Here is a 26,468-nt window from a genome sequence, read left to right as displayed (position 1 = left end):
GTCCTGCAAGACCTGGTCTCTGCCGACTGCTTCCTGCTCTCACACGGCTCCCACTTGCCTGTCACCTCCGTCCTGGTCCCTTTCTGCACCCCTCCTGTTCTCTTTCTCGGACCTCCTTGTCACAGACTGTGGTCCACCCAGCTGGCCCCCTCAGACTCCCTCATCAGCCCTCAGAGGTCCATTTGGACTCTGCCTTTGGGGCTCAGGGTCTGGGCCACCCCTCCCACTGCCCTCTCCTTTCAGATTCTCCTCACAATGGCCCTTGGTGCTGCAGGTGCAGTGGGCTCTGGGCCCGGGCACCGAGGGGGCACTGGATGACTCCCCCGCTGCAGGACCCCGCCACCTATGACTCCAGGCCTTCAGCACCCACCCGCCGTGGTACAGGTAGGCGTTGCCCCCTCCAAACCCAGGAGCAGGAGCCCTGGGACCCCCCTGAGAGGTGTTGGCTCTTGGCCTCCAGTCTTACCCCAAGGCCGCCTCTTGGCACTTCGGCCCCGAGCCAGACCCGTGACAGTGCTTCTGGTCACCCCCTCCCACTGCTGCGGCCCACTCCCCAGACCCTGGTGACATCTCCTTCCACCCTTCCGCCACCTCTTCTGAGCGCCCTCACTTCCTGGCTCCCCGCTCCTGCCTTTCAAAGCCAGTCTGAGCCAGGAACCAGTGAGCCCGAAACCAGCTTTTGGTTCAGGTGAAAGTGGTCTGGGGCTCTGGTTTCTTTCACTTCCTCCTCACCCACAGACACGCTGCCCCACCTCCTCTGTGCTCAGCCGTGTGTGTGCTCGTGCACGCACCTGCACACCGTGTGCACACACGCTCTCTGCTAGCTGGGAGGGGCCTGCTTCTGCCCGACACGCCGGGGCTGTAGAAAACGAATTCCGGACATGCGGTGGCCACCCTCTACACGGCTTCCAGAACCCCGGCGGGGGTTTGTTCCTGGCGGGAGGGGGTGGCTGCGGCAGCCTGTGGCGTGGCCTCAGTAGGCGGGCCTCAAGCGCACAGGGACTCCAGGCCCCTTGCGCGTGAGTTGGACCTTCTTGAGCCTCCTCTTGGCAGAGCGCGAGGAGGCTGGCCTGGCTCCTGGTCCGGGAGGCCTGCGGTTCTGGTCTGAGTCCTTCCCGCCCAGCCCCCGCCCAGCCCCCACCCGCCATTCTGGCCACCTCACCAGCGGGAGTCCCCTGTGACAGGCTGGGCGCCGTGGGGCCCTGGGGGTGTTAGGGACTTAGTCCCGGCCCTCAGGAACCATAATCCGGCAGGAGGAATGGACTCAGGGGGTCCCGAGGGAAGTGCCCAGCAGACAGCTCAGGCCTCAGGCCCGTGGAGCAGGGGGAAGGCCTTGAAAGGAACAATTTGAAGTGGGCTTTCAGAGATCTGGGGGGTGGGTGTAATGAGGGTGCCTTCCTCAGCTCCTCCTTCCTCAGAAGCATCAGACGAACTTACTCTCCTGCCTAGGCTGTTCTGAAGGTCAGGGCAGCCCGTTCCCCTCCCAGCTTCCCCCCGCCTTTGCCGCCGGCCCAGAACGGTGCTGTCACCGGCTGCCGGGGGAGCCTGGTGCTGTCACCCAGTGCTGGTCACTGTGGAAACAAATGCAATGCTGTGCAGGAAAGTCAAGCCCCCAAACAAAGGTCCTGCCCCTTGCCCCACAACCTAACCACTGCCTTGTGTTAAGCGTGGGCCTGTTCCCCCAGCTAGCAGGGCTTGGCTTTTTCATGCAGAATCCTAAAGAAAAGGTGAACCCTGGTGCGTTTTCGGGGCAACTCTAAAGTTGTCTGAGGCTGTCTGAGGGTGGAGGCCTGCCTAGTAGGTGGGGCTGATGGGGGGGGCAGCTGGGGTCCCCGGGAGGTACAACACAGCCAGGTCCCCACGTGGCGAGTCCTTGTACATCATGGCTGGTCTGGGGTACGCTGAGCTAAGCCCTAACGGGGCTCTCCAACAGAGAGAGCTGGGTTGTTCTAGACCCAGCCTGAAGGAGGTGATCACCCTGAAGGATGGGCCGTTGAGGAGGGGAGGCCTGAGAAGCTGGTGGGAGGGGGGGAGGGGGGGAGGCTGAGTGCTCTGGGTACATCCTAGCAACACGTGGTCCTGGAGCGGCCCGGTCACAAGGAGAATTGAGGGTCCACCCTGAGATTCCTAGGGCCTCGGGAGTCCCAACCTGTCTATGTGACAAAGGGGGTAAGGAGGGAGGTGCCGCGGGAAGTTTCTGGCGTTTTGTTTTAGAGTCACATTCAGCATGTGCCGTCCCAGGCAAGGAGCCGGCTTTGACGCTCGGCGGCTTGGGCACGTGCTGTCATTTGGATGCTGACAGGCCCCGTGCCACCGTCTAGACAGCACGGTCGCGGCACGAGCCCAGGCATGCAAGCAGCTGGAGGCTGTCTTTGCCCCGGGCGCTGGCAGCGTGATTGCAGGCGAGAGCTCGTTATTAGCGAGCGTTAAGTGGCGGAGGTAATGAGCTGGAGGTGTCACCGGGAGGGGGTGTCCCTGGAGGAGGTGTCACGAGAGAAGGCTGGGTTACAGACACCCAGGATGAGCGAATGGCCCTCGGGTTTGGCAGGATTCGGAGGCCTCTCAGATCACCGCATCTGGTGGGCGCGCAGCTGAGGGACGCCTGGTGGGGGCCACGGCCGTGTCCCTGGTGTCCCCGCGCGGGTGAGGGGCGTGCAGACCCCCGGTCGCGGATGAGGACCCCGTGGGAGAACAGTTGCCCACCTCAGCCAGGCCCACTCCTTCGTTTGCTTGCCAAGCTGTGAAACCCATTTCTTTGTTACCTAAACTTACGTCCGGGAGATCCGAGAACGTGTCTTACGAGCATGTGTTCCCCGCTCATGCCTTTCCCGGAATTTGCACACTTGGATCATCTCCCGTGTCAACCTTCTTTCCAGACCGAAGAACGTTCTGGGGCCCGGAGCGAGGAGCAGCATGCTGTGGGGAGGGGAGAAAGGCGGGGACAGGAGGACGCCGGAAGGTGGGCCTGTGTGCCACCCCACCCCAGAAAGGGTTGGAGGCAGTTTGCAAAGACACGCGTAGTGAGGAAGGCAGGACGTGGGGACCCGAGGGGCGGGAAAATGTGCTGCAGCCGCAGATAAGGTTAGCGCGCGAGACACAAGCCGTGAGTCCCCGGGGCCCCTTCCGCGGTGGGAAGACAGGAGCACGGGTGTCATTCACGCTGCCCAGAGAACCAAACGCCACCGGCTCAGAGACACTGTGATTTGGGGCCGTGAGACCCCAGGAAGTCTCTCCCGTGTGATGGCACGAGGGGGACACTGGGTGACCAGAGCTCAGCGATGTCCTCAGCAATACCGCAGGTTTCCCCGGGGCCCAGGCAAAGAGCGACACAATAGCGGGCCGCCATGTAAACATCGCTGATCGTGCTCGATCCCAACCCGAAGCTAGCACACCCAGAGAAGTGCACTGCACACCTTCAGGTTACACGCTAACGGTCACAACATTTCTGAGAAGCATCCAGCAGCGGGGAGGTCTGTTTAAAATCGGGAATTAAGCCCAGTCATGTTCTTGGGGAAGCGTTGTATCCTTGCAGGAAAACAGAGACCTCCGTCCGCACATATGCCCAGCAGGTGAGTTTGGGTACAGGGTGAGACCAGTCACACGCTTTACGCCCTAGGTCGCGAACCCACCGAGAAGTAGGCACGCTTGTCTGTTGCAGGCTAGAGAAGGAAGCTGGAACCTGAGGCCTGGATGTAGCGGGCGGACCCTACGCCCTTACTTGGGTTTGCTTACCTAGGGCATAGGAAGGTGGAGACGGGCTCCCTCGGGCCAGCGAATGCACCCACAAGGGAAGGACAGGCTTCAGGGGACGGCCCTGATGTCACCATCCCCGACTCAGGAGAGGAGCTTGTCCAGTAGATGTCAGGCCCCCACCTCATCAGGCAGGGAGCCCCTCCCAAGGAGAAGAGGCCTGGGAGGAGGGGTAAGATTGTTCCAGAGTCTTCTCTCCAGGAGAACAGAGTAGAAGTTTCCTGGTGAACACAAGAAGACAGGAACACAGGGTCCCCTCCACAGTGGGGGTGGGGCCGGCCATATTGCTGACAGTGATACAGAAGCTCAAGCCCTCACCTGGGAGTGACATTTGACCCTCCCCCTTCCTTCTCTCTCTGTTGGAGCAATCACCTCATTTTATTTTATTTTATTTTATTTTATTTTATTTTATTTTACTTTATTTTATTTTATTTTATTTTATTTTATTTTATTTTATTTTATTCTATGTCCTAGACGCATCTCAATTCTGCCCACCCATTTCTCACGTCGCCACCCTAGTGGGGCCGCTGCTGTCTTCTGCCCGGACCACGGAGATAGACGCCTCAGTAGCGCCCCCCCACCACCCCCCCAACTCGGTCTGGACCCCTCCTCCCAGCCCCAACCCACCAAGGTGGCCAGAGCTTCCTGCAGTGCGGACCTGATCTCTTCTGTCTTCTGTCTTCATGGGCTTCCGGCACCTGCTGGCACTCAGGGCCTTCGCACATGCTGTTCTCTTTGCCTGCAACACCCTTCCAGCTCCCTTCACCTGCCTGGTTCTGTCCATCCTGCAAGTCTCCACTGGAATGCCACTTCTTCCAGGGAGACTTTCTCCCCCCTTCCCCCGATTAGGCATCAAGTCCCACCTCCTTACATCTTCTAGTGTGTACCCCAAATTTAAATGATCCCTGGTAGTGGTCCTTCAAGGCACAGCCTGCATCTGTCTTGTTCAGCACAACGCAGAAAAACACTTTGTGAATGAACGAGGTGGGGACGTGGGGGGGAGGCGGCTCTGACCGCTGATCTTGACATGACCCTGAGACCCCTTTGTACCGTTAGCCCTGCCCTCTCTGCACCCCCACAATGCAAGGGTGGGCCTTTCTGGCCTCCCCACCCTGAGCTGCCGACACCTGAGCCGCTCGTGGCCCACAGCTGGGCAGTCCGTCTCCGAAAGGACCTGCTCGCCATGCTCGCAGACACCCCCCCTTGTATAGTGGTTCTTAAAGTGAGGAGAATCTTCCTGCCTGTGACCCTGGCCTTCCCCTTTGGAGTTACAGAGAATAAACCCCTTTCTGCCTCCGTGACGTTTGGAGGCGGTTGTCCACACTCCCTGGGTCTGCTGTCAGGAACGTTCAGGTCTGGCTTCTTCAAACGTCCCAGACTTGGGGGCTGGGCTCTGCCCCTTGCCAGCTGGGCTGATGTGGGCAGAGGCAGTTAGTTCTCCGAGCCTCAGTGTCTCCTCTGTAAGGTAGGACCTGACGCCCCTTCTATAGAGATTCGGTGGGATGCTAAGTACTGAGCACTCGGGTCAAGATCCAGAACGCCGTGAATGCCAGAGAGCCCCTTGTCACCCTGTGGGTTAAAATGTGATGCTCAGTGCTGCCCTCCCCACCAGCACGTCTAGCTGTCCTCTGTAGACCCTGTGACCACGTCTCCCTTGGTTCCAGGCCCAGCTGGCCATTCTCGCTGCTGTTACATTGTTGGTTCAGAAAGGCCTGGAGCCAGTGAGAAGCCCCTGGGCTTCTCCTCCCATCCGCTGAGAACCCCGTTCTCCCCGCTCCCGTATCTTGAACTCAGACGCAGAGTTCTCTGGTTAGCCTTAGCCCGGCTTCCCAGCCAGCAGCCCTCCATCCAGCCTGACGCCGTCTGCGTATTTGAGAAGCCTGCCTTCTTTACCTTTACGAAAGTTTTGAGCTGGAAATTTTAAAAAAGTGAGCCGGCAGGTGGAGGAGAGAGCGCTGTGGTCCTCTGACTCTCCCGAGCTGTGAGCAGATTTCTGATTTCCTCCCGGGTCAGCAGCTGAAGTCACAGTAGGGGCCCAAGGGGGTGGGCTTGGAGGCGGGCCCCCCCCAACCCCCCCCCCCCCGCAGGGGGAGGGCAGCGGTACGGAGAGGGGAGGCGGAGCTCCAGCTTGGTCTCCAGATCCCACACCCCACCCAGCAGGAAGCGTTATTTTGCTTTTGCCTTTTCTTGACTCGGTTTCCTCTCTGAGCCCCTACTCTGCCACCCCACCCCCCGTCTTACTCTCACCCCTTCCTTCCAGAAAAAACCATCTTAGATACCCTTTCGAAAAATGCCCATTGAGGGGAGGTGCCTGGGTGGCTCAGTTGTTTCAGTGACTGACTCTTCCTGGTTCATGGGTTTGAGCCCCCCATCAGGCTCTGCACTGACAGCACAGAGCCTGCTTGGGATTCTCTCCCTCCCTCTCTCTCTGCCCCTCTCCCCGCTCTTTCTCTCTCAAAATAGATGAACGTTTTTAAAAATGCCCTTTGGGTGGACCACAGCCCCACCAGTCCAGACTCCCCCGCCGCATCCCCCCCCAACAGCCCCGCCCCCCACTTCTGTGGCCTGAGACCCCAGAGCAGCTCCCACAGGACAGAGGAGAGCCAAGCACACGAGCGCAGAATACTAGCAACCGGTGTTGACTGAGAGCCTCTTGCAAGTTTTAGGAACTGTGGAGGATTTTTCGTGGTTCAGCTGATCGGTCCTCACAAGAGTGTGAGAAACTGAAACACAGTTTCATCGTGTTGGTGCAAGAGTCCCAGTTGGGGTCCGCCTGGCAGCGTCCCATGGGGGAGGAACAGCGAGGTGTGCCATGACCCAAACCACAGTGACCCTGAAGGAGGCAAAGCAGCCAGCCCTTTCTATAGGCCCAGCACTGAGACCCAAGGTCAAGGCTAGTTGTCCTGGTGCACAAAGCTCCCGCCCCTCATTTACATTAATTGCTGGGCCCCTGGGCGTTTAGAGTTTGCAACCTCTAAAATTGGGGGGGGGGGCTTGGTGAATTGGAGAAACCCTGCCTCTTCAAACAGGGACAGCCCCTGTTAGCATTCTCTGATTGTTTCCAAGTGCATCGGTGGGCTTGTGTTGCCAGATTTCCAGTTTTTTGAGAGATTCTGGAAATCTGGCTGTTGGTGTGAAATCTCTCAATTTTTGAGATTTTAAAGAGCGTTTTTTAAAATTTTTTTAATGTTTATTTATTTTTGAGAGAGAGACAGAGCGTGAGCAGGGGCGGGGGCAGAGAGAGAGAGAGAGAGAGAGAGAGAGAGAGAGACACAATCCAAAACAGGCTCCGGGCTGTAAGCTGTCAGCACAGAGCCTGACGCGGGGCTCGAACCCACAAACCGTGAGATCATGACCTGAGCCAAAGTCAGACACTTAACTGACTGAGCCACGCAGGCACCCCTTAAAAAGTGTTGAAGACACAGTGTGGGCAAAGTGACACCTGTCTGCCTGCCCACTCTGCAACTTCCTCCCTGGGCTCCCCTCCTGCGGTCACCACCCACCTGGTACCTCTCTAGCCCTCTGGCCCAGAGCCCTGAGTCAGCATTCCTAGCCCTGAGAACTCCATCGAGGGTCCCACCCTGAGAGACATTGCATTGAACTGCGGTCACTTTAGACAACCTCTTGTCAACGATGAATTTTAAGCAAAATGCAAAGAGGCTTGTTGAAAACTTGAGGGTTCTCCCCCAGGTAGAAACAGGGATCCTAGTGATGTGTTGTGAACGGGAAGGACCACGGGTAGAATCCCCCTCACAGTTTGTCTGTGTTTTAAGCCCAGAGCAGTGGCTGGTGAGGGCATTCAGGGCAACTTTGACAACCAATGGTGGCGGCCGGGGTGGGGGGGGCATTTGGTGAGCCGAAAGGAACACGACCTTGAGATCAGAACATGGCGGGTTTGAGCCCACCTTTGACTAGTTCTCTGTCTGGCTCTGAATCAGTCATTAACCTTGTGTGCCTCATCTTTAAAATGGGTATAGTAGTGGCTTAGTTGGTTAAGCGTCCGATTTCGGCTCAGGTCATGATCTCAGGGTTCGTGAGTCTGAGCCCCGCGTCGGGCTCTGTCCCGACAGCTCCGAGCCTGGAGCCTGCTTCGGATTCTGTGTCTCCCTCTCTCTCTCTCTGCCCCTCCCCACCTTGCACTCTGTTTCTCTCTCTCTCTCTCTCTCTCAAAAATAAACATTAAAAAAAATAAAAAATAAAATAAAATGGGTACAGTAATATCCAGCCCTTTAACTCCCTGGGATGTTGAAAGAACCAAATTAAATAACGCACACCGAACTATTTTGTAGGCTATGGAGCTCCGTAAAGATGTACGTGTTCATTTGAAGGGGTTTGACAAAGTCTCTCCCAATATCTGGAGCGTGACACATAGACGTGGGCTGGACGCAGTAGTGTGCTGGTAAATATTTAACAACCGGCTCCTGACAGGGTGGGAAGGGGGAGCTGAAATCTAATTTGTACTATTTGCCAATTTCCATGGCATAAATACTCCTACCGCGGCCGATTTTAAACCAGCAACGTGACACTGCGCACGTCACTGGATGTTTCTATGATTGAGCCCATTTGCTGCCAATTGAAGACTAGCCTCAGAGGTTGTAGGCTGTCTGGAGAGAGGGCTTTGTCCTGGTGCCTGTCCTTTTCCAGAATAGTCAGCACAGACCCAGATGAAGAGGGAAGGTCATGTTCAGGGATTTGTGAATGACACACAGCTGGACAGGATGACAGATACAGCGGATAACAGAACGGGGATTCGAAAGATCGCGAGCTAGAATAATGGGCTAATTCTTATGAGACGGAATAAATATAAGTATCTGTTCTTGAGTCCAAATAGGCAGTTTTACCAGCAGGGAATGGGAGATGTGCTTCGGCACAATCAGAGTAGGAAGAGAATTGGGGGTGGGGGGCGCCTGGCTGGCCCCGTCGGTGGAGCCAGCGGCTCTTGATCTCGGGATTGTAGGTTCGAGCCCCACGTTGCAAAGCCCCAAGCTTTGCATGGCTTCAGGCAAGCCAGGGGACGTAAGGGGAGAGACCGGTGGCAGTTGGGACTGGCAGGCAGGCCACAGGAGGGCCCACACAGGAGTACTGAAAGCAGTGTTAGGGGGTGGATTCGTCTCCTAGGCTGGGCGGCTTAAACAATGGAAAGGTATTTTCTGGAGGCGGGATGTCGAGATCCAGGCGTCAACAGGGTTTCGGGTCCTTCTGAGGCCGTGAGGGAAGATCTGGCCCGGGCCTCGCTCCTCGGCTTACAGATGGCTGTCTCCCCCACGTCAGTCTTCCCTCTGTGTGTATCTGTCCCCGTGTCCCAGTTTCCCCTATTTTATGACACCAGTCATACTGGATTAGGGTCACCCTAATGGCCCCATTTTAACTTGATTACCTCCGTAAAGACCCCATCGCCCAATAAGAACACATTCTGAAGGTGGGGGGGGTTAGGACTCCAGCAAATGAGTTCTGCTGGGGGAGACACAACTCAACTTGTGCCCGGGGGGAGGGGACCGCAAGGGCTGCCTTCAGAGTTTGGAGCTGCGTCTCATGGAAGAGGAAGAAGATGAGCTCTAGGTAGCCAGAGCGTCCAGGTGGTGACCCAGGGTCGTGTCCACCGCAGGAGGAGCCAAGGTGTGATCCATTGGGCCCCGTGGCCACCGGGACGCCAGCTCCTCGCCTGGCCCTAGCTTTCCTCGTGTGGGGATGGGCAGAGCCAAAGGGGGCCTTGAGCCCCTTGTCCCCGCAGGTACTGCAGGCACTCACCGGCGCACCCCACAGCTGGCTCCACGGCCCCCTCCGCCAGGACCAGGATCACCCTCGGGCATGGCTGCTGCTGCTGGCTTCCCCGCCCCTGCCACAGGCCAGCCACCTGCGAGCCACGGCCCCTCTGCAGGGCCAGCTGGTGGGAGCTGAATGCCTCTCTTCCCCGTAAGGAAGCCCAGGGCTCTGGCGTGGGACGTGCTGCTCCTGCACGCCCCCGACCCCTTGCCAGAGCGGCCGCTGTCCTGCGTGCAGGGGTGGACGTGAGCTTCTCACCATATGGATGCCGGGAGCCCCTCCAGCCCCGGGCCAGTGCTCCTTGTGTCCCGAGGGCCGAGGCTGCGTCTAGTGTCTATTGTGTGGCTGAGCCGCCCTTTGCACTGAACAGTCACACAGGAGGTGCCCGCCAAGTGAGCGGCAGGACGGCAGACGAGGAAGGGGACAGGCGTGCGAGGAGGCCCTCCCTGCTTTTCTTGCAGATGCTTCCCTTGGCAGCTCTTAAACCTCAGCTTCTCCTGGCCCGGTGGTCTCCCGTAGAATTCTTCTTAGGTGTGAATGCAGGTGCTTTGCTCCGTCTGGTGGCTTCGGAATGTTTCCCTGCCCTCCTTTTCTGCAGCCCTTTACCAAGTTTCTGGGCTGCACACACAGGCTTCCCGTGTAAGACCCACCCTGCAGACTAATGCCACTTTCTGTGCTCAAGGAAGCTTCCGGTGGTTTGGGTGGAACCCAGACTCTTCACGGGCTCCCAGAGCCACCAGAATTAGCCACTGTGAATAATTGCCTGGCTGACCCCTCAGAGGTACCCTCCATGGTATGTGGGACGGTCCCACAGCTGGGGGGCTCTGGGGGCCCCCTGTTTTCACTACTCTCCCAACTGGGGGCTGTTCGACAGCAGGACCGCTAGGACCCAGAGATAAGGCAGAGCAGAGGCAGCCAAGCCCCGCAGGCTCGGGCCAGCTTAGCATCAGGAATCCAGTAATGGCAGCGATTACTTGTTAAATGTGTCCTCTGTGGCAGGCGCCGTGCTGAATTCCGCACATAACACGACCTCGTCTGAATCCTCACATCTACCGGTGAGTCAGGCGTAGGGCTCCCTGTCTTGAAGACAGGGAAAATGGAGCTCAGATGGGTCGAGTAACCTGTACAAAGTTACGGCCACCCAGTGGCTGAGCTGAGTGTGAACCCAAGACCATCCAGCTCAAGAGCACGGCTTCTCAACCCCGGGGGGCAACTTCACCCTCCAGGGACAAAGGCCGATGTTGGGAGATATTTTTGTTTGTTGCACTGGAGGGGGGCCGGGGGGAGTGCTTTTAGAATTTACTGGATAGAGGCCAGGGATGCTACTGACATCTTACGATACATGAGACGGCCCCCACAATAAAGAATCATCCAGCCCCAAATGTCAATGGTGCTAAGGCTGAGAAGCCCTGTTCTTGGGTCTAAGCTCAGAGTAATCACACTTTGGTGCCTGCAGAGACCCCACCCAGGGCAGTGGGTTCAGGGCCTGGGGGAGGACGGGACCCCCGAAGAACGGGGACAATGGGTAGGGCAGTAAGGCCTCCCTGTCCCAGCCCTGTCCCAGGACAGACTAGGTGGCAATGGCCAAAACAAAAGCCCCGATCTGGGAGCAAGGGCAAGGGCATCAGGGCTGGCTGAGGGGCTACCCGGAGGGGGTTCATTATACAGGTGGGCTGGGCACCAGCTGGCCTTAATTACAAAGGATCCTCCTGGAAACAAGGTGTGGGCACCAAGAAGGTTCTGAGACCACTCCTTCCCTTTCCTCCCTTCTGCCCACTCCCTGGTAAGTCTTCATGAGGCCTCTCAGCCGTCTCCACAGCTATTCAAGCCCAAGAGTAAAGAGGGTACCCTGTGTGGGGTCACGAGAGAGGCCGAGTCTAGCTTGGACTATGAAATCCTTGATCATAGACCAGCCTCAAAGACCATCTCCTGGTTTTAAAATTTTTAAAAATTTATTATTGTTTTAATGCTTATTTATTTATTTATTTATTTATCATTTTCTTTATTTTGAGAGAGACAGAGACAGCACGAGCACGGCAGGGGCAGAGAGAGGGAGAGCATCCCAAGCAGGCTCCGCATGGTCAGCGCAGAGCCCAGTGTGGGGCCCGAACCCACAAACCACGCCATCATGACCCGAGCGGAAACCAAGAGTCGGACGCTCAACCGACTGAGCCACCCAGACGCCCCAGTGTTTATTTTTGAGACAGAGAGAGAGAGAGAAAGCATGAGCGGGGTCGGGGCAGAGGGAGGGCGCTGACATCAGAGAGCCTGATGCGGGGCTCGAACTCACAAAACTATGAGATCCTGCCCTGAGCCAAAGTCGGATGCTTTAACTGACTGGAAGCATGCCCTGAGGTGGCTAGGTGAAAGTTCTTTAGAAGCTTTTGTGTCTCCGTGAGGTGAGAAGCCAGGGCCTCAACTGGGAGCAGGAGCGGGGGAGGAGCTGGAGGTTGGAGGGGAGAAGATGTGGAGACTCGTGTAGGAAGCGGAGTGGGAGGGGGTGTGCGTGGACGAGGGACAGGGGGACGGCTGGGCAGCAGGAGGCCAGGTAAAGTCGGTGCTCCTGAACTGACAGCGAGACCTGGTCAGGGTGGCCGTGTGTCTTTCTCCAGCCACCTTCAGGTCCCGGGGACAGGGGAGGAGTTGGCGAAACTGGATTGAACACTTAAGTAAGAGAGTCAAGAGCGTGTATGTGCAAAGCATGTTAAAATGGTAAATTTTATGTTATGTGTTTTATCATTTAAAAAAAGAGGATCATATGTAACAGTCTCATTGTGATGAGGGGTGCAGGTCAGAGAAATGGACCAGCGGTTCCAGTGGAGTCACGGGCTTTGGGCATCAGGGAGCTGGGCAGAGTGAGCTGGAAGGAGACAGGGTGGCAGTCAGAGTGAGCTGCTTCGGACTGATAAGGGGGTGAGGGGCCACTGGAGTGACCAGACCCAGAAGGTGACCCTGGAGCAGGTGGCTGAGGGAGGGTGGAGAATTTCCAGAGGAGAGGTGGCCACGGAGCGAGAGACCAGAGGTGTGGAAAGACCCCCCGTGAAGATCCCCAGAGAGCAGCAAGAACAGGACAGAGTCCGTGAGTGTCTCCGAGTGTCAGGGAGGGACAGCGAGCCAGGGGCTAGAGCCCTCGAGAAACGGGCACCAGACGTGGGGCAGATGCAGAGCCAGGGCTCTGGAAGCAGCTGCGAGGGGCAAGGAGGGCCCCTACTCACCCTGAGGCCAGTGGTAGGGGTGCTCTGGGAAAAATTCTGCCACCACAGTGGCAGTTTGGGGGGGAGTGGGTCCTGGAGGGCTTCTGCTACAAGAAAGCAAAAGCGATGTTCACGGAAGCGGCCAAGTGTATTGGAAAGTTTTATCTGTGACAGACCGCGCAGTGGAAGGGTTCAGGTCGGGAACTGGGAGAAGAGGGGCTACACAGAGCCTTATGCAGCTGAGGGTACCGGTGAGGGGAGTCTGGGGCCTTCTGTGGTGCCTGACACGAGCAGGGAGAACACATCATGGCAGGAAGGCAGGTGCACTCAAGGCAGACCATGGGAGAGACAGAGTGTCGTGTGAGGAGGGGAGGGCATGGCTTTCTCAGCCCCCTCAGCCCCTGCACGGCCCACCCTTGACTCCTAACGGAGTTGAAGATACCTGGGAGACCAGGTCTGCGTGTGGCTTCCAGGCATGTTTTGTCTACACAGTCCATGCACGGTGGCATTTGGCTTAATTTCCCTGAAAAATTCTTTAAGGACATGAAGTTTTGTCTTGTTTTTGTTTTTGTTTTTGTTTATTCTACTCAGTTTTCTTCACTCAGGTGACATCCCAGACTGCAAAATGCAGCGGTTCTCAGGAGTCCCTCTGACCACCTGGGCAGAGTAGTAGCTGAGGCCTCAGAAGCTCCTCCGGTGGGGGGGGCGGGGTAAGGGGCAGGACATTAAGCCACCAGGAGACTGTCCTGACACTGGTCATGAGGAAGCACTGAGTTCCAGGAGAGCGAGGAGAGGAGTCAGAGGTGCTGGGATGGGGCTCCTGTCTGCCAAGGAAAAGGAGGGCAGGAGCCTGGGAGCCATGGGGGTGTAAACAGGGCAGGAGTGATGGCTTCAGCCAGGCAGAGGGCACGGTGGGATGGGTGCGTTCCCAGGCCCTGGCTGGGATGGGCAGCTCAGGAGGCCGGCGGAGGCAGGAAAGGCTCGCCACCACCTGGAGTCTTAACAGCCTGCGAGTCCCAAGGACGTGAATCCCTTGTTTTTGCCCCTGAATCTACTAGACAGGCCAGTGTTGGTCCGGAGGGAGCTGGCTGGGGAGTGAGGATGCACCTCCCTACCACCGCACCAGGCAGAGCTGGCCCCATGTGGCACCCCTAGGCTGCAGGGGACTTAGAGCACACCTCAGGATCCCGTGTAGATACCTCCCCATCCTCCCCAAGATGGAGAGCAGGCCAGTGTGGCTCGTTTTTTTTGTTTGTTTGTTTGTTTTGTGTGTGTGTTTTTTTTTCATAGTGCTATAAGCTGTTGGGCATGGATGGCCCCAAGGGACCAATTTATGGCGGTCGGTGGTGAGGGGAGAGTGCAAAGCTGCCACATATCCAAAATGTGCCTCCCCTCTGGGCTGGTGGGTGCTCAGGCCCCCGTGACCCATCTCTCCACCCCTCCTGTGGCCGGCAGTTTCAACATGCTGATGTTTGCAGTTATCGTGTGTGAGGTGTAGGTGGGGGTCAGAGAGGGGGCCGCAGAGCACCCCATTAGACTGACGAAACCCCCCGCGTAACAAGAGAGGAAGGACTCCATCGTGCCACTTATCTTTCTCGTACACCTGCTAACTGAGCAGGACCCTGGGGACCCGGGCAAGGCCTTGCCCTGCTCCCAGGAGGCTGACTGCACAGTGGTAAGGGCTCAATGGCAGTGTGAGTGACAAGGACCAGGTCTCACCTCGGGTTAACGCCTTTGGTTAAATGGTGTGGGCCTATTTCTCTCTGTTTCTGTCTCCCTCTCCTTCCCGCCTGGTCTGCCTTGGTTCCTGTCTCTGTCTTACAGAATCCTTGGATTTCAGGGCAGGAAGGCCCTAGGAATCATCTGCCTACGCCCCTCCTTTTACTCCCGAGAAAGCTGAGGGGCAGGGAGGTAGAACAACTTGCCCAAGGTCACACAATTATCTTGGTGTCCTCGTTTATCTTTGGTTTTTTTGTGTTATGTTTTTTGCTTCTTTCTATCATATTTGTCTTTCTTGCGTGTGTTTGCAAAACTGACACAGAAAGGCAAAGTCACACAAAGAGACAGAGGGCCCCCTTGATAGTAGCAGGGGGTGTCCAGCCACAGAAACATTCTCGCACAAAGGGAGAGGCACCCAGCGCTGCTCTGGCCTGGGAAGAGTAGTGGGGGCAGCCTGGAGGAGGAGGATTGTGCCCCGAGACATCCTGGGCCTGTCCGCCCCTGTCCGGTCTGCTGGCTGGGAGAAGTTCCTCACCAGAGGTGGGGGGTTAAGGTGCAGGCTCCCCTCCACCCGTCTCTGGGGACTGGGCCTGGCCCCAAGGTCTAGCAGGGGTTCCTTGGGGGCCCAGGATTGAGGCCAGGCGGGTAGGCTGGGTCAGAGCCGCCTCTGGGACCCCTGCATGTCCTGGGTTTAGTGACCAGAGGAGAAGGTGGGAGCTGGTTAGCAATGGGCCAGAACACAGAGATCAGAGGTCCTTAGCCTGAGAGCTCCAGGTGGGCACTTTCCGTCTGTCTGTCTGTCTCTCTCTCTCTCTCTCACACACACCACACACACACACACACACACACACACACACACACACACACAGGCTCACGCCCCAATCAGTGAGGGTAATATTGCTGGGGGTATACAGAAAAGGGGGCAGCGGAAAGAGGTCTCTCCCTTCAGTCTGATTTCCTTTGTTCCTCCCTCGCCTTCCTCCCTCTCCCCTTCCCAGCTCCCCTCCTCTCCTCCTAGCCTCCTTCTTCCATCCTCCCTCCCCGGCCCCTCCTCCCCCTCCCCCCAGAGCCGGGTCCCCGTAACAGGACTTCCACTGAAGGCGGGGAGGGTGGGACCAGCGGGCTCCGGCCTCAGCCTCGCTGCCCATCTTCCCGCAGGGAAGGAGTTAAGTCTCTCCGCTGCATCCCTCCTCCCTCCTCCGCCTCCCCCGCCGCCACCGAGTCCTGCAGCCAGGCCCTGGGCTGACCTTCACCGGGAGGGAGGCCGCAGTGCGCATGCCCGGGCCGGCTCCCGTCCGGCTCCCGCCGCTGCCCGGGCCCGGGGCGGGCGAGGGCGAGGGCGGGCGGCCGCGGGCCGGGACGTGCCCCCCGCGCCCGGCCGCCCTCCGCTCCGGCGCGGTGGAGGGGGGCCGCCGAGCCCGTCCCGCCGGCCGCGGCGCATCTCTCCCTGAGCGGGGAGAGGCGCTTTGCCATTTGGTGCTGGTGGTGCTTCGGAGGGAAGGAGAGATGGGGGGACGGCAGGGGGGACTCCGGCTCCGCGCCGCAGGGCGGCCGCCCTCTGCCCGGACGCGCGCACGGTCTGCCCGGAGCACGGCCTGGGCCGGTCGGGCCGGGGCTAGGGGCCCGGCTGGGCTGGGAGGAAGGCCCCCTGCCAGCTGGAATCGGGGCTCTCCCGGGGCCTCCACCTCGCCCGGGCCTGTGGCTGTGGCCGTGGCGCTGCTGAGCGCTCTTCTGGGGCTGAGCAGCTGGGGATCCTGGCCTTTGTGAGATGCGAGTCGGGGCTCCGGGCACCCACACCTGCGCCTCTGCTGTCTGGTCTGAAGGCTCCCCGCCCCGGGTCCGCACACCTAGGGTCGCCTCCCTAAAAGCAGTAGGCCAACGTGCCCGCTGGCCCGCGCCTGGTCAATCACATCTTGTGAGTGGGCTGGGAGGAGGTCAAGATGTGCCTGTGCGTGCAAATCCGTGTGGTTCCTTGTGCCTCCAGCGTTTGCACTCATGTGTGTGCCCGAGGGGCCTGTATGCATTATGTATCTGCTGTCTGTGCTGGCATAAGGGTGTCTCCCAGCGAAGCGGCTGGGGGAGCCGGGGCTGGTGCTGGGGTGGCTCTGGAGGGAGTCATCTTTGGACTTGGGTGACACTCACCACTTCTTGGGTACCACCAGGGCCCTTGGTCTGACCACCTCCTGCAGTCTCCCCCACCACCAAGACCAGTCCCCTCCCCAATGCTGGGCATTCCCGCTGTCCTTCATATCCCCCTCAAACTTAGCTGCCCGAGCTGGGGTGCCTGTCAGCCTCTTTGCTATCTTCTTGCCCCAGAAGGCCTCTCGGAGAGTTGAGAACTCTGAGCTTTACACAGAGCCTAAAGGTGACTGCCCCTGCCCCAGTCCCCCAGAACCTCTAAGGTCTGGGGTCTCACATGCCCGCGCGGGAAGCACCCACAGTGGGTGGGGGTGCCCATGGGGTCTCACATCTTCAGGTAAGTGGCAGAGTGTGAGCTCCGTTCACTGGCCCACTGGGCTTCGGGTGGTTGCAAGAGTTAGCAGGCATTTGATGGTGAGCCCCTGTGTCCCGGCATGGGGGAAGGTAGCAGGACGTAAAGACCGGATCCTGATGTCAGGGGACCACATTTGGGAAGCCAAACCTACCATCTCAGACGCTGGTCAGGCAAGTGCCAATTCACAGCATAGCATCGATGGCAATGGGCATTCAAAGAAGAGAAAGGTTGGTGCGCAGGAGTGGAACTAGGGAAGGCTTCCTGGAGGAGGTGGGGCCCATGCTCAGCTTTAAAGGATGAATGTAATCTGGACAGGCAGAGGAGCAGTAGAGGGATTCTGGGCAAAAGAACAGTGTGGGAGCAGAGGCTTAGAAATGGGAATGAGCGAGGGGTTTTGGACGTTAGTGGACAGACTGGTGAGTCTATGGGGGAAGCTGGGTAGAGATTTGGTAGGAAGGGGATATCTAGGTCCCTTGTTAAGCCAGCGGTAAAGGAAGGTTATCCTGGACCACTCTGACCTTTCAGGAGATTGACAGTGGGCACCTGAGTGGACAGTGACAGGCAGGAGCACAACCAGGGTCCTAGGAAATCAGGCTGCAGGCAAAAGGGCTCTCTGGGCAGAACACTCCCTTGGTTCTTCGTCTGACCTCTGAAGGCATTTTGAAGGGGTTGAGGATCCCCGAGTGTAACTCTGGGTCTTTAGGGTGTAACTTCAAATAAGTTGTCCAACAAATTCCCCCTGCATTTCCCTGCCCTCACCTGGCTTCTGGCAGTGCAGCCCCTAGAGGCACATAAACTTGACCCACTGTCGTCCCAAAGCCCTTGGGCTCTTTCTCCAGAAGGAGGAGAGAGGGGCGTGGCCTTTGGGGGCAAGGGTGGTGCTGTGGTTCCCAGCCTGGTGAGCTCAGGATTTGTCCCTCCTGTTTCCTGTCCCTCCTTCGCCCCAGGGACTGCCAGCTCCCTCCACACTGCCTCTTCTAGGGCTCCCTCAGAATCCCACACTCCCCGGGCTTTCTTTGGGGCCTGGAGGCTGGCCCTGCCATACCCAGTAGCCCCAGCGCTTCTGGGTCCCCTACGCCCACCTCATGCCCCATTCCAAAGCCACGAGGCCCACCTTGCCTCGTTCTCTCTGCCCATCCACCCAAGCACCCACCCCAGCGCCTAGCCTCCCCTCTCATTCTCTCTTCCTGTTCTCATGAGTCCCATCCACCTCCTTTTTCCGAAATCCTTCCCCCATTGCCCTCGCTTTCTCACATAGAGACAAACAAAGACTCACATCCCCAGAAATAGACTCACACGGAGCTGGAAGGCACAGGCCATGTCCTGCCACACACGCACCCACAAGCGCGCACACGCACCAGAGGCTCCCGTGGAGGGAGGCACACAGAGAAGCCGTTTGTCTGTGCACGCACGTAAACAATCACACCCACAGCCACCGAGCCGTGCCCACACAAGGGTGCAGACACACACACAGCGGGCGAGACAAGGGCGCACACATCTGTGGACGCGAGGGGACACCGCCTCCCCGGGCACACCCACCACTGACGGCCTGGTGCAGGAGGAAGGCCTCCTCCGGGCTCCGGGCTCTCCCCCCCCCCCACCCCCGGATTCCTTCCAGCGAATGTTTCCCTACTTGGCCTGCCAGGTCTCTGGGGAAAGGGCCTCAGAAATGCAGCAGGAGCCACTTGGGGGAAAGTTGGAACTGACTGTTCCCTGCCTGGCCGTGCCGGCGAATTCCCTAACCGAGAAACTATTTGTGGCGAGAGCCCGGGTGGCCGGCGAGCCCCCCGCCACCTCCCCTCGCGTCCCCTCCCCGCGCCGCCTCCCCGCGGGCCCTCGGGCGGCCTCGGGCTGCAGTGCCGCTGCCCAGCGCCCGCGAGCCGGGCTTGCCGGCGTGCCTCGCCGCTTATCTGCGCTGTTTGGACAGCGAGGGTTGGAAAGGCAGGCGTTTCTGTCCCCGCCGAGTCAACAGGCAGACCCCGGGCCGCCGGACTATTTCTGTCTTATCAGTGCAGGAATGCGGCAGCCGCGGCGGCGGCGGCGGCGGCGGCGGGCGGGCGGCGGCGGCGTGGGCCGTGGGCCGTCAGGGCAGCCCTGAAGGGGCCCCCTCCCCACTCCGCTCGAGTAGAAGTGTGAGAGAGCCCAGCAGGACTCAGAGGGGAGAGTTGGAGGAAAAAAAAAGGCAGAAAAGGGAAAGAAAGAGGAAGAGAGAGAGAGAGTGAGAGGAGCCGCTGAGCCCACCCCGATGGCCGCGGACGAAGTTGCCGGAGGGGCGCGCAAAGCCACGAAAAGCAAACTTTTTGAGTTTCTGGTCCATGGGGTGGTGAGTGGGGGAAAGTTAGCGGGGGAGGGTGAGCGAGCTGGCTCGGGCTGAATGGAGGGATGATCGGGAGGGGCCGGGAGGGGGCTCCCGCTCTCCCACCCCTCCGGCAGGGGCGCCGCGGCCCCGCGGCCCAGCCCCGGGACTGTGCCGGCGCCCTGGCACTCGAACACGTCGTCAGGCGGCGGGCCGGGGATGGGTGCCCGGGCGGGGACGGGAGGCGTTTGCATGGGTCCTTGTCAGGGGCTGGGGGTGGGACTTGGGGACTGTCCCCCCCCCCCAAGTGGGGGGGGTCCCCTCCGTACCAGACGTGTTGTCTTCTGTTCTCTGCCTGGTGGGCCCAGGTGTTCCCCTGCCCTCCCCCCCCGCGGTGGGGGTGGGGGACATGGCATCGGGTAGGCTGGGTTGTCTGCCCATCCGTTGGGACAGTGTCTCTCTGTGTCTCCGAGAGCAAGGAGCAGGTGACCCTGGAGGCACCGTGAGCGGGAAGCTCTCTAGCTGAACAACCTCTGCATCCTGGCAGGAGGGCTCTGGGCCTTTGCTGGTGGCCTCTGCCCACGGGGGTCAGAGAGAGACCCTCTCTAGGGACAGACCCCAAGTTAAGGGGTCTGAGGACCCCCTTGGCAGACTCAGCCACCAGAAGCTCATGTCCTTAATGCCTCAAAGGTGTGAAGGAAGGGCTGGAGTCAGGGATGTGAGGCCTAGAGACCAAAGGGGCGGGCCAGCACGGTCCTGCCGCCAGCCGACTTGGAAGGCACGCAGGGAACCTGAGGGAGCCCAGGGTGACCTGAGGGATGGGACCTCAGGCTGAGGCAGCAGGAGCCAGGTTGGGAGCCATGTGGAGGGCGGTGGAATGGGAGAGGCAGGGGCTGTAAGACTTGGGATGGCTACCGGGGTTGGGTTGGAGTTGGGTACAGAGGAGTCAGTCAGGTTGCCTATGGCCAAATTTGGTTGTGACCCGAAAGAAGGCACATTCTCAGTGAGGAGGGCCAGAGTCCCTAGGGTCTTGGCCCTTTGTTGGGTGGCCCTGGTAGCTAGTGCAGCCCTCTGGGGGCTCTGGAAGTTTCCCTCTCAGGGCCTCTTCAGCAGATCAGCAAGTATCGCTGGCCTTGAAGAATGGGAGAGCAGCTGATTGGGTGAAGGGGGTTTCGCCGGGCCGCCTGTCCTCCAGTCCCAGAGATCCCTGGGGCAACTTCCCAGGGGGGCCTGTGTCTCTCAGCTGAGTGCCAGTCTAGTCTTGCTGCTTGGGGGAGTCCCTTTAAAAAAGGCCCATCCAGGAGAGAGAGGGGATATACATGTGGATTTTTTTTATTTGGCCAACTTAGAGCTTCAGTTCTTGGGTGGCTGTGAGTCCCTCCGCTCCACTCCCTGTAGTCCATCTATGCTGGCGGGGCTGGGCCTAGGCTCCATTCTGGGCCACCCACTCTGGAGATGTGAGTGACAGGGTCAGGTGGGGTGGGGGAGGCAGATACATGGACAGGCAGTTTTCACTGTGGGAGAGAGGGACAGGGACAGCTGGCTGGCCGGGCGTTAGGGTTAGATACGGAGCAGGGCACGGCGCAGGGCAAGAGGGACAGAAGGGAGAGTTGGCAGTTAGAAGGAATTCACCCAGCTCGGGCCTAGGGCTCCTCCTTGTGCCTGGAGGCGGGGGGGGGGGGGCATCTGCACTCCAGGGGACAAAGTGCGTGGCAAGTAAATGGTAACGGGCACAGGGGCCGCATCCCTAGTTCCCTCGTCTTCCTGCTCGCTTTGTCCCCATCACGCCCACCCGCCATTTGACAGCCCCTCTGGCCTTCGCCAATCCCTCTTCTGGAATCCGGACAAGTGGGATTTAAAAAGTCTGTAAAACACTTCACTTAATGAACTTGGATCTCATCTACATCCCATCTGAGGTGGCAGGGGAATACACCTGCCTCATCTTGCTCTCCGTGGCTTCCTTGGAGCCCTGACTCCTTCCTACCTCACTGGGGTAGGGGGAGAAGCAGAGGGGTTCTATAGGATGGAAACATCTCTGGTAATCCAGGCGGACAGGAAGGGGGAGATGGGTGTAAGAGGAAATGCCAGTGCCTTTGAGCTATCCAAGCCCTCTGGGCAGCCCACCTCCAGCCCAGCTGCCTCCTGTCCTCTCCTAGAATCCTGGCAGGGTGTGACCTCACTGTCTCCGGTGGCCTCCAGCCTTCACCTTGGGAGCAAATTACGGGGCGTGGGGGTGGGGGTGGGGGTGGCTAAGCCTCCCAAGCCCCTGGGTGTGGAGGCTTGGAACCAGCCAAAGGGGGTGTGGGTTGGGGCTGAGGGGCCAAAAGCAGGGGCCCAGAGAGAAGAGCTGGCTTCGATGGGGAGGGAGGGCGAGCGCGAGGCAGGACAGCCCAGGGGGTGGACGGAGAAGCAGAGTGGAAAGGGGGGCCAGAGGTCCCAGCAGGGAGCCGGGCCTCGAACCCAGACGAGGCTGCGGAGAGCGAGCCGCCCCGGCCCCCCGCGGGAAACGGCAGTTCAGCGCCGCCTTTGCCGGGAGGAGCTGCGTGACCTTGGCTAGGTCGCTTTTCTCCTTGAGCCACGGTTGCCTCATCCGTCAAGTGGGGATGGAAGGACCCCCCTCAGTCTGTCTTGCAGAGGAGCGCGTGGATGTGAACATCCGCTGAAAAGGTTGAGAGGCGCCATTAATATTCATTTTCGCGGCACCTTCCGCAAATCCGAGGCTGGCGATGCCCGGTGCCGTTGCCTGGCTTCAGTTAGCTTCCTGCAGCGAGACGCAAAGCCCCCTCCGCCGAGCCGCGCGGTGGCGGCGCCCCTGCCCCTCCCACCCCTCGCTCACGCTGGCGGCATCAGGGTCACCGGCCGGGGGGCTCGGGGTGGGAGAGACGCGGCTCACCGCGCCTGGAACCGGGGCCCTGGTCCGAGCGGCGGGCGCCCGTTTCTGCTTCACCTCCGTCCCCACCCCACCCCCAGCGCCCCGGGATGCCGTCTGGAGCCCGGATGCCCCACCAGGGGGCGCCCATGGGCCCCCCGGGCTCCCCGTACATGGGCAGCCCCGCCGTGCGACCCGGCCTGGCCCCCGCGGGCATGGAGCCCGCCCGCAAGCGAGCAGCGCCCCCGCCCGGCCAGAGCCAGGCCCAGAGCCAGGGCCAGCCGGTGCCCACCGCCCCCGCGCGGAGCCGCAGGTGAGTGGGGCCCAGCGCGGAGGGGGCGGGCCACGGGACCCCAGGGACGGGGTGGGTGAGGCGCGAGACTGGAAGGAGCGAGGAAGAACGGGCAGCGAGGGACGGGCCGTCCCCGGTGGGATGCCCTCTGGGGAGGTGGGCTGAGGGGGCACTGGTCTGGTTCCTTTGTGTGCCCACCGCAGGCGCGGAGGCCGCGGCCGTCGCGCCCTCCGCCGTGTCACCTGCTCGGTCCCTCTCTCCACCCCTCGTCCCCAGGTTCTGGGAGATGCTTCTGTCTCCGGGGTGGGGGTGGGGCTGGCGGCAGGACTGAGGGCTGAGCTTCAGGGACTGTGTTCCTCCAAGTGTGGCTGTCCAGGGCACCTTCCTCGGTCCCCTGGCTGGACTGTTTAAAAAGCCCCACTCCAGATATTCTGAATGCGACTCTCTGGCCAGGGGGGTGGAGCCTGGGGATTTGTCCTGTGGGTGGGTGGTCTTCCCACAGTCCTGCTCTCAGGTGATTCTTAGGGCCTCAGAGGCTAAAGAGCTGCCCCGATCCGTCGTCTGGACCAGGTCTACCTCTTCATCGCCAGGGGCCAGCCCATTTCCCCGTCTGAGCCAGCTGGTGTCACCCCAAAAGCCCCTGCTGGTGTCTGGCAAGAGAGATGCCCCTCTGGGTTTCACTATTTAACCAAACACACATGCTTCCCTTTGCACACCAGATGGAGTCCTATAAAAGGAGTAATACGGATCTTACCTCATTATTAAATATTTTTTACACATCAAGGAAAATTCACCATTTATAGGAATCCCATGATGAATTCTTTTGCAACGTGAATCACGCTCTTACACAGTACGCGCGTTCCTGGTTTGTCTTGTATGAACGGAGAATTTCACGTAGACCGTTTCTTCAAAACAAATCAGACCTTTTGTGAAAGGTGCTTACCTGGCCTTAGAAGAGGTTTTTGGACAGGAGGAGGCAGTGATGAACACCACGCAAGGGCAGTACGGAGCCGTCCTCCGGGCTGAGTTCTAATCTCAACTCGCCAAGGATTTCCTGGGGTGCTCTTGGGAATCAGAAGCAGCTAGCGGGTCAGGAAGAGTCCGTGTCCCTGCTGCCACCCCAGGGTCAGCCCGCAGTCGTGCCCCACAAGAGAGCACTCTCTCTCTCCGGATCCCTATGGGGCTGTTTCTGATCATCTGTTGGCAGGTGATCCAAGGGCATGAGCACTCCCTGCCCGTCAAGCCCCTTCCAAGCCCAGGGTGCCAGGGGTACAAGTCCCTCCCCCCAGCTCAGCCTTCACCTCCTGTTTCAGGGATGCGGTAGCGTGTCGGGGGTCCCCTCCCTCCGAGCTCAGGCCACCTTGGACTGTGCACCCCTGCTTCACAGAAAGGGAAAGTCCTCAGAATCCCTCCTCCCTCTCCTCTGTCCTCCCCCTCTCTAGCTTTTCTCAAACACTTTTGCAGCTCCCCCACCCCCACCCCTCCTAAGTCTAAATTTCTCTGGCCTGCGGGTGTGGTGGGGTGGAAAGGGGCTCCCAGGCTAGAGAAGGGACGAGACCGCATCTGCTCCCCGCAAGAGGACTTAACGCCATGCCAGACCCACTGCCGGCGCCCCTTGGGCGGGCGGACAAGCGGGCTGTGGGAACCCCAGCTAGGCGGGTGGAGATGTCGGGATAATTTAGCAGGTGGCCTCGTTACTCCCAGATCTGTCGCCATGGTAACCTGGTTTTTTCTTTAAAAAATGTACAGTGCCAAGAGGAGGAAGATGGCTGACAAAATCCTCCCTCAAAGGGTGAGTGCCTTTCACAGCAGCCCCCAGCCCACCCCCCGCCCTTTGCCACTCTGCCTCCTCTCCCCCCACCGCCCCCCTCCCCACCCTGGGCCGCTTCCCCTCCCCCCTCAGGAGCAGAGCTGCAGCGGCCCAGTCACTTCCACTGTTTGTTTAAAAAGCTCATTAAGAAGTGGGGCTCCCTGGCCAGAGGGGGGGGGGCGGAGGGAAGGGGCGGAGCCATGGGGGGAGAGGGGGGGCAGCGTCCCGGGCCCCGGGGGGCGCAGTGGACTGAATTCCAGCGGGTCCGCGGACATAAAGGTGTGGGACAAAGAGGGCACAAGAGCTAGGGGACCAAAGGCTGGCAGAGGAGTGGAGGGAGCGGAAGCATCAGAAGTGAACCCAAGCCAAGCTAGGTGTGGGGGGTTATGGTTGAGACGCCAGGTGGAGTGACAAGGTGAGGCACCAGGGCAGAGGCAAGCAGCCACGTCCTCTGTCCCAAGGACCCCAGGGTCCTAGCCACTTTGCAGACACCCAAGGAAGGCCCAGAGGCCATGTGACAAGGGACAGGATGAGGAGGTGAGGCCCTAGTGGCTGGGCTCCGTGGCCGCTCTGGCCTCCCCTAGTGAAGAAATGCAGGGACCTCTCTAGAGGGAGAAGCCGTTTTTTATGCTTAGATGTCCAGGTCCTTTCTACTGGATGTGCAGTCCCGGGGAGAAGTCCCCGTTTGCACTCTCAAAGTTCCGTGCCCTGAGCCTGGCCAGCTCTCCTCGACGCTCTTTGCTCTTCATACCCTGGGACGGCGTGACAAGCACGGTCAGCCTCCAAGGTTGGCTGAGCCCCTCGCTCCTTCTCTTCCAGATCCGGGAGCTGGTCCCCGAGTCCCAGGCTTATATGGACCTCCTGGCATTTGAGAGGAAACTAGATCAAACCATCATGCGGAAGCGGGTGGACATCCAAGAGGCTCTGAAGAGGCCGATGAAGGTGTCTTGATTTGGGGGCAGGAAGAGGGCTTTAGGCCCTGTTGTAAATACGGAGAGCGGGACTGCCCCGGGAGTGGGAACACGCGGCGTTTGCTCTGTACTACACTCTTTATTTCTACAGCAAAAGCGGAAGCTGCGTCTTTATATCTCCAATACGTTTAACCCTGCGAAGCCCGATGCTGAAGATTCCGATGGCAGCATCGCCTCCTGGGAGCTGCGGGTGGAGGGGAAGCTCCTGGATGACGTACGTCCTGGCCCAGGTCTCTCCAGGTGTCCTGGGGTGGGTATGGGGCCGAGCTGAGGACAGAACGAGCTGTGGGCACTATGGGTTAGGGAGTCAGCCCTGGCCAGGGGTGGGTGGCCTAAAGAGCCATTCTGGGGGCAGAGGCCTGCTTCTAACCATGCCGCCCTACCCGACCAGCCCCACCCGCTCCCAACGCATCCTGCCCCCACAGTCCCTGTCCTGCCCCCACGGTCCCTGTTCCTCTCCCACAGCCCAGCAAGCAGAAGCGGAAGTTCTCTTCCTTCTTCAAGAGTTTGGTCATTGAGCTGGACAAAGACCTTTATGGCCCTGACAACCACCTAGTTGAGGTAAGACCCAGACCTCTTTTGCCCTGGAACTGCCACCTTTCCACAGACAACGGTCTCACCGGCCGCACAGATGTGGGCCAGGGACCACCCTGGGACCCCTGGCCCCCCCCCAGCCCAGATGGGCCTCAGAGGTGACCCAGCTCTCCCCCCTCTCCCCGCCTCCTCCCCGGGCAGTGGCACCGCACACCCACGACCCAGGAGACGGACGGCTTCCAGGTGAAGAGGCCGGGGGACCTGAGCGTACGATGCACGCTGCTTCTCATGCTGGACTACCAGGTCTCTGCCCCCAGCCCTACCCCCCTGCCATGAGGCCCTCGGGCCCCCCACGCCCTTTGTCTTCGGAGCGTTCCCTGGGAGACCCCGTTCTCTTCCTTGCCTCACTTTCTCCAGAAACATCCTTCCTAGGGCCCAATCACCACGTCCCCGCCGGCCCCAGGCTGCCTGGCCTTGAGCTCTTTCCACTCCCTCTCTCTCATTTAATTTTCATGGCCATCTTTTCTCAGCCTCCCCAATTCAAACTGGATCCCCGCTTGGCCCGGCTGCTGGGGTTGCACACACAGAGCCGCTCCGCCATCGTGCAGGCCCTGTGGCAGTATGTGAAAACCAACAGGCTGCAGGACTCACATGACAAGGAATACATCAATGGGGACAAATATTTCCAGCAGGTACCCTCTCTCCTGACCGCAGGGGTGTGGGGAGCAGGCAGAGGCACCAGTAGGGGAAGTGCCTTTACTAAGGCAACGCCCGCA

The 26,468-nt window shown here is 59.6% G+C and overlaps 1 protein-coding gene across 7 annotated transcripts in view; it reads left to right on the top strand.

Moving 5' to 3' along the window:
• Nucleotides 1–26,468, top strand: part of SMARCD3 (SWI/SNF related, matrix associated, actin dependent regulator of chromatin, subfamily d, member 3) — a 30,174-nt gene that overhangs the window by 1,684 nt on the left and 2,022 nt on the right. Inside the window, exons 2-9 of one of the 7 annotated variants that reach the window (XM_019826030.3) lie at nucleotides 244–384; nucleotides 22,187–22,398; nucleotides 24,127–24,169; nucleotides 25,007–25,129; nucleotides 25,250–25,388; nucleotides 25,550–25,719; nucleotides 25,894–25,995; nucleotides 26,223–26,384. In XM_019826030.3, coding sequence (XP_019681589.1) covers nucleotides 346–384; nucleotides 22,187–22,398; nucleotides 24,127–24,169; nucleotides 25,007–25,129; nucleotides 25,250–25,388; nucleotides 25,550–25,719; nucleotides 25,894–25,995; nucleotides 26,223–26,384 — 990 coding nt within the window. In that variant the 5' untranslated portion in view covers nucleotides 244–345. Of the gene's footprint in view, nucleotides 1–243; nucleotides 385–18,760; nucleotides 19,244–21,566; nucleotides 21,884–22,186; nucleotides 22,399–24,126; nucleotides 24,170–25,006; nucleotides 25,130–25,249; nucleotides 25,409–25,549; nucleotides 25,720–25,893; nucleotides 25,996–26,222; nucleotides 26,385–26,468 lie in introns of those variants that run through there. The other 6 variants (XM_019826032.3, XM_019826029.3, XM_019826033.3 and 3 more) reach the window with 6 other exon arrangements.

This window comes from Felis catus, chromosome A2 (assembly GCF_018350175.1).
Source record: "Felis catus isolate Fca126 chromosome A2, F.catus_Fca126_mat1.0, whole genome shotgun sequence".
Classification (NCBI taxonomy): domain Eukaryota; kingdom Metazoa; phylum Chordata; class Mammalia; order Carnivora; family Felidae; genus Felis; species Felis catus.
Note: the sequence above shows the minus strand (reverse complement) of the source record. Positions and strands in the feature narration are given on the sequence as shown.